Source organism: Bison bison, unplaced genomic scaffold (assembly GCF_000754665.1).
Source record: "Bison bison bison isolate TAMUID 2011002044 unplaced genomic scaffold, Bison_UMD1.0 scf7180017864383, whole genome shotgun sequence".
Lineage (NCBI taxonomy): Eukaryota > Metazoa > Chordata > Mammalia > Artiodactyla > Bovidae > Bison > Bison bison.
Genome location: NW_011494955.1, coordinates 5715135 through 5721718, shown reverse-complemented (window position 1 = coordinate 5721718; position 6584 = coordinate 5715135). Strand labels below are relative to the sequence as shown.

At 58.5% G+C, this 6584-nt stretch overlaps 1 protein-coding gene across 1 annotated transcript in view; it reads right to left on the bottom strand.

The window, feature by feature from the left end:
- The window catches only part of GRASP (GRP1 (general receptor for phosphoinositides 1)-associated scaffold protein), an 11949-nt gene that overhangs the window by 3650 nt on the left and 1715 nt on the right, over positions 1 to 6584 (bottom strand). The window contains exons 4-11 of the mRNA XM_010858080.1: positions 6449 to 6581; positions 4368 to 4417; positions 2723 to 2777; positions 2514 to 2616; positions 1292 to 1385; positions 1127 to 1193; positions 695 to 761; positions 6 to 179 (exon numbers count right to left, since the gene is read on the bottom strand). Of these exons, the coding sequence (XP_010856382.1) occupies positions 6 to 179; positions 695 to 761; positions 1127 to 1193; positions 1292 to 1385; positions 2514 to 2616; positions 2723 to 2777; positions 4368 to 4417; positions 6449 to 6581 (743 nt within the window). The remainder of the gene's footprint in view (positions 1 to 5; positions 180 to 694; positions 762 to 1126; positions 1194 to 1291; positions 1386 to 2513; positions 2617 to 2722; positions 2778 to 4367; positions 4418 to 6448; positions 6582 to 6584) is intronic.

Below are 6584 nucleotides of genomic sequence, written 5' to 3'. Positions count from 1 at the left end.
CGTGTGATAGACTGCATCGTCTGAGTCGCCCCCGGTCCGCCGCGCTCCCCCGCGGGAGCCTCCCGGGGCGGCCAGCAGAGGCCCGAAGGGCAGCGAGCCCGGGAGCAGGCCCGCGCCGTACAGGCAGGAGCGCACCGACTCCAGCGTGTCATAGATGCTCGGGTCCTTCACCACGAGACCTGGGGGCAGAAGACACGGGGCGAGGGGGGGCCGGGGGCAGACGTCAGAGGACACGGGTAGGGGACCTTCGCTCCTTCCTGATGACCATCATTGTGGCCCTTGGGCAAGTCAAAACTTTGAACCCTACTTCCCCGGTCTGTAAAACACGAATTATACACTCAGATCCTTATGAGGGTCGCGTGCTGCAATTCATGGGGTCGCAAAGAGTTGGACACGACTGAGCGACTGAACGGAACTGAACTGTGACACAAGAGTCAGGAAAGGGGCCTGAAACAAGCTTTTGGAGCCTTGGTGTTCCCACCTGTAAAATGGAGATGGTTCTGTGTAGTAATTTCCTTCTGGGCACTATTGTGAGAATGAAAATATGTGGGCATCAGCCCAGGGCAGCATTGTACCCAGAGTAGTAGTTCAGCAAAACTTGGAAGGGGAAGTAACGGACTAGTTCCTAGGGGGAAGCAGGTATGGGGGTATAGATGGGGGCACAAGTGACCCTTCCCAACACTGATCTACTCACCATGCACCAGCCGCTGCTCCTGCACCATCAGGGACCTGTATTCTCCCCACTTCTCATACAGGGTTTGCTGCAAGAGACACACCCACCTGTCAGGAGTCAGCAAGAAACTAACCAGGGTGGCTACAGACTGAGGGATCGGGGAGTACAGAAGAAACCTTAAGGTTAAAAGGAGGTCAGGCAGATAAACGACCCCCCAAAAAGAGTAGGAGGATTCCTCTGGTGGTTCAGTGATTAAGACTCTGTGTTCCCAGAGAGGGAACTAAGCCTCCCATGCCATAACTAAAGATCCTGCGTGCCACAGTGAATATCCCACATGCCACAACTAAGACCCAGCACAACCAGGAAAAAAAAAAAAAACAAACAGTGGGGCCTGCAGGGACAGGGGCTTGGGAAGAGGAAACTGGCGGCTGGATGGTTTCCAGGCTGCTTTACCTTCAGGTACTGCAGACGAGCCTCCAGTTCCGCCTTCCTAATTGATGTCCCGTACAGAGTTTCCAGTCTGAGGAGACAGGGGAATCAAAGGATGAGTGGGCCCACAGGGTGGGGAAGAAAGGCTGCGCTCAGGAATCCCCTAGAGACCACAACACCTGGATGTACCTGAGAACGTTGCCAGATGCCTTAATGATGTCGACAATCTCCCGATGTCGGATGCCTTCCACATTCAGGCCGTTGACGCTGGCAATGGTATCCCCTGCCAAGCAGAGAGGGGATCAGCATTTGCTCCACGGGGCGTGTGGAAGAATTTCAGTCCCCTATCTTCACCACAAAGGGTAGGGGTAATAACCCCACAGAACTCTCCTGAGCTTCCTACCCCCACTCATGGTTCTGGGGCGATCTTGTGCAGACCTGGCACCCTAGCATAGGGGCCAGGGCCCTCAAACATCCACATCCTCATCCTCATCTCACTCTCAGGAAGCTCTGTCCCCAAAGGCTGAGCCCTCCCAGCAAGTCTGGGCTTCCCCCAGAGCTGGTTATTTCGGTCCAGCCCACAGGCTGTCACCAGAGAAACCCAGCTGAGACAGGAAGGCAGGAGGGTGAGGAGCACCACGCCGGGAACGTTAACACTGGCCCCCAAGCTTGAGGCCTCAACCTCTGACACCCTAGGCTGCTGCAGAGCCTCCCAACCTCCAGCAGAGCAGACCACCCTCTCTTAGGACCCACTGCCCAATTGGAAAAGGAGGGGTGGACCCCTGTGGTGGCTACCAAGGGGATGAGAAACCATCTTGCAAAGCTGCAGTATACCACTTAGCTACCAGAGGCTGCTGGTGAATGGGCAAGGAGATGAAGGCTTCCAGAAAGAAAATGGGTATAGAATTGGAGGGGGGGTGGCAAGGGTGCTCAGTTCGTGCAGTCTCAGGCTGCCCCTTCCGGGACTTGGGGCTCTAGATTTGGCCAGTCCCAAAGGTCTCCTACTGGCAGCACCATGTCCTTGTTAGAGGAAGTATCATAAGTACCCCAGTACTGGGCCAGGTTGGAAACACGATGGACTTGCTCTCTCGATGACTCCTGCCCATGCTGGGTTGCCAGATCGCCAGGAGGAGGCAGAATAGCTGTGGCAATATCTGCCATTTCCCAGGCAGGCCCTGGCTTTGTGCCCAGGAAAGCCCCTCACCACACTGATATGAGGACATGTTACTGCCTCCAGTGTTGGGAATATTCAAGATCATACAGTAAATGGTAAATCTACCAACTCATTCTTCTTTCTGGCCTTTTCGAAATAGGAGGAGGAAGGAGAACTGATTGGATTTCTTGCCCCATCTGCTTGGGAATAAGGTCATACTCCCTTCCCAGAGCCCCGTGTCCTGGGCTCAGGCCCCACCTGGTGTGAGCCCCGCCAGCTGGGCAGGGCTGGACTCATGAACCCGGCAGACAAAGGTCACCATCTCCACACGCTGCTCCTCTCGATGGTGAAGGCCATACGTCTGTAACAGGCAAGGGGACCCTCAGCCCAGGGGTGGAGCAGGATCCACCCGTCCCTCAGACCGCCTCCCAACCCTTCCCTCCCTCTGCACCCAGCTTCTCTCCCACCTGGATCTCAAAGCCAAAGGTCTGGTTCTCCTCCTTCTCCAAAGTCAGCACTTTCCTGCAGGAGACACAGGGGCCATCTCATCAAGTCCATCAGGATTAAAGAGGAGCCTGGCAGGCCCATAGTGTGGCCCTCCCCTGATGCCAGAGTCTGCTCTGGAACATCAAGGCAGGGCTCACTGTCTCCAGTGACAAGCCACACTCATCCCCAGCTGTTGGAATGTCCTTCCCCATACTGAAATCAGCTTCATCGAGCCACACAAAATCAATCCCCTCGAGTGGGGGACACACTGCAATGGCTAGCCCCCAGAGCCAGTTGAACTAGTTGAGTTTTTCGGCCACACTCCCAGCTTCCTAGTGAGCCCCAGAATACTACTGACTGACTAGCTGAGGCCCCCAATTCGGCCCCAGCCTGGAGCGCTGTCTGCTCCAGAGCCTTGGGGAGAGGGCTGGCCCCACCCCCAGAGGCCAGTCACGAGGCTCAGCCCGGACCCCAGCTGCCCCTCCCAGCTGCGGTGAGGCCAGCCCACCAGATGTGAGGGCTGGGGGGAGGGGAGACTCGAGGCCGCCCCTTCCCGCACTGAAGGCCTGCCCACTGGACACAATGGTCTGGAGCTGCTCCAGATCTTCGTCTGCTGGGGGAGCCCAGAGTTTCCTCTGCCCACTCCCACCCCCTTCCTTCCCGCCCCGCCAGCAGCGGAGCTGAAGCAGCCTCCAAAGTCTCCTTCAAGGCTCTCGGCCTCAGCAAGGCCCTGGAGACCCAGGCCTCTCAGTGCCCAGCCTGACCCACATACCCGCCCCCCAAAAGCTGATCGGCAACTCCCTACCCCAGCGCGAGCTCCTCCCTGCATTGCAGGCAGGCCTTTTCCTCTCTGTGTGTATTTGGGCCGGGGTGGGGGTGGGGGCAGGGTGACTGTGTCTACTCCAGTGCTCCCTGGTTTTCTAAAAGGGTTGGCAAAGTTTTCCTGCAAAGGGTCAGACGGTAAATATTTCAGCTTTTCTTTTCGAGACCTGAATTATTTGACAGCCTCTGTCTTATATTGTTCTTTGTCTTTATTTTTACAACCCTTGAGAAATATCAAAACAACTCTCAGCTCAAGGCCAATCTGGCCAGCAGGCCACAGTCTGCTGATCCATTTTAGAAACCAGGCTCACATCAGGATGGGACACAGGCAGAGTAGGGCTAGTCCTTCTGCCCTCACCCCAGGCCCTTCCTTAGAGGCCACCACCGATGGGACTAGCAGAGCACTGAGGTTTTGGGTGCAGGGCTAGACAGTCGAGCAGCTGGATGCAGCTTGCCATGGTGTGGGCCTTCAGGGTTTGTTGGGCTGGGAAGGCCCAGGGGAGCCCCCCAAACTCCTCCTGCTTCCCCCTTCCCAGATCCAGATTTCTCCAGGGAGGGGTGACTGGCAGGGACTGGGGGTGGTTTAAGGAGCACCTGATGACTCAAAAGTCCCTCCCTCCTTCCTCTGCCACCCCCTTCACACAGCCCACACCCCCACCTGCCCCTCATTCCTGGTGAGGGCACCGTGCTGAAAGGGTGGGAGCACGACTCCCCCTGGGTGGGCTGAGATGCTGTGTCGTGCTGCCCCCTCCCCAGCACTTCATCCTTTGGACCAGGGCAGAGGTGGGGGTAATGGTGACTCACCGCTGCTGTTCAGGACTCTGGCTGAGGTTCTTCCAGCGGAATCCTGAGCCCTGGGTGGGAAGGAGAGTCAGGAAGAAGCAGGTGAGAGGGAGGTGTCCTGGAGCAGATGCTGAGAGCCCTCCTTTGTGGGGTTCCTCGCCTGGGCTCAAGTCCTAGACCCAGCATCTCACTTCCTGTTGCCTATCTGTCCTGTTCCAGCTCCACACCTGCTCTTCTGATGCTGGAGTAACTAACCCTAGAGTGCCACCATCAATATCACTCCACAGCTTTCTCCCTAAGCTTTATCCCCACAACTGGGACCTCGGGAACACAACAATCTCCTGGGCTCCAGATGCATGAACCTCTAAGTCCTGTCCTGGTTCCTAGTCTGGAAGGGGTGGGGGTTTTCATGACTCTAGGTAGAATAGCCTCTGCCCCCAGGGTGCATGTCTGCAGGGGCTCGGCACCCTAGACCCCAAAAGGTGAAGCAGGGGCTCTTCCTAGATATTATTCAGAGAAGGGCAGGGGCCCCTGGGCTTGCCTATCAAGACATTTCAGAGCCACCAAGGCCAGTCAGATCTCTTCTAATTTCTCAGTCACAGAGAGTGACTTGCAGGAGCTGGGGTCAGGGGCCCTGGTCTAGAGGGCTGGAATCTCAGCTTAAGCATGGTAAGGCAGGGGACAGAGGGGCCAAGTCCCCTCCCTCAAACTATGGAGTCCAGCTGCAGGTGGCCAGCTGTGCCCAGCTCCACCTGGGTCTCTCAGCATTGTGATACATGTTGTTGCTTTCTGGGACAAAACAAAAACTTTGATCTCAGACTTGTTAAGTCTCACTACACTCAAGGAGAGAGATGGGAAGGTTTTGTTATTGTTGTTTGGTTGGTTTCATTTGCTTTTTGGTAGGAGGGACGACAGAGCTGAGGGACTCCCTACCTCTTTTGGGTCCTTGAGAAACTAAAGCAGTGTCTTTCCCTCCCTAAATGACTGATGCTTGGAAGAAGCCCGGTTCCAGAGCAGCCCTTGCCCCGCGAGCCCCAAACAATCCAGGAGCTTCCTGGTCAGTGCCCTAGTTAACTCTCCCCCCAGGCTACCCCGAGGCCAGGAAGAGAAGGAAGCCCTCCTTCTCTAGAACCTTACAGATGGGCCTCAAGGGTGGGGACAGTTCCCAAACGGGCCAGGGAGGAAGGACTGGGCAGCATAGAGAGACCCCTTTGTCTTTCCACCCAATTTTCATAAAATGCAAATTCTCAACAAGCTGTTCATTGTGTTGGGGGGGGAGCCAGGGGCCAGAGGAAGAGGAGGGGGGGCTGAGCTGGGAAAGGCCACCAGTCCCCTCTCCTTAACCTGGGTCTTGAGTTTCCTTTCTGAGCGCTCGGGTCCCCGTCGGGCCAGAGGAAAAGCCCGGCGGAGGGGGAGACTTCGAGGGCGGGCGCGGCCCGCATCCTTCCTGCCCAGCGGGCGCCCTGCGAACCCTCCCACCGCGTCCGGTCGCCGCTGACGTCCAGGGAGCCGTGGCCTCGCGCCCCGCACCTCAGACGCAGGGTGAGGCGGCCGAGCCCAGGAATTCCGGCGCCCCCTCGGAAGGGTGAGCTTTCGGAGTCGGCGGCCCCGCAGGCACTTCCTCGGCGAGAGTCCCACCCCGGGCCCGCCGACTCTCAACTTGAATCGACTAGCGGCCGGACCCCAGCTCGAGGCCTCTTGCTCCCACGGGAGAAGCCGGGGCGGGGGGATCCTGGGGACCTCAATACTCCTGGACGCGGGGAGGCGGGGCTGGGGCGGGGTGGCGATGGCCAGTTGGGGCGAGGGGAAGGCAACTTGAGGAAGCAGCAGGAAGGAGAGCAGCGAGACGGGGCAGCGGCGCGTGGGGAGTGGAGAGCCGCCCAGCTCGCGAGCGGCGTGGAGCCGGGGATGGGGGAGTTTGCGCCTTCTGAGCAGAGGGGTCGAGGGGACCCAGCAGGATCTGAAGGTGTCCGTGGGGATCAGAGGGCGGGGGAGGAACTGGGGGACTCGGGGACCCCAGGAGTATGGTGTGGGTGGGGATCCTCAGGCGTCCATGGGGACCGGGGGCCGAGGGGGTCCGCGGGAGTTGGGGAGGTACGCACCTTTCGGCGGGGCAGGGTGCCCCCGGACACCGCGAGCGCGCGATACAGCTCGGCGGGGTGGTAGTCCTCCAGCGCTGCGTACAGCTCGTCCCCGGGGGTCCCAGGGCCGGCGGCTGCAGCAGGGGGGCCCGAGGCC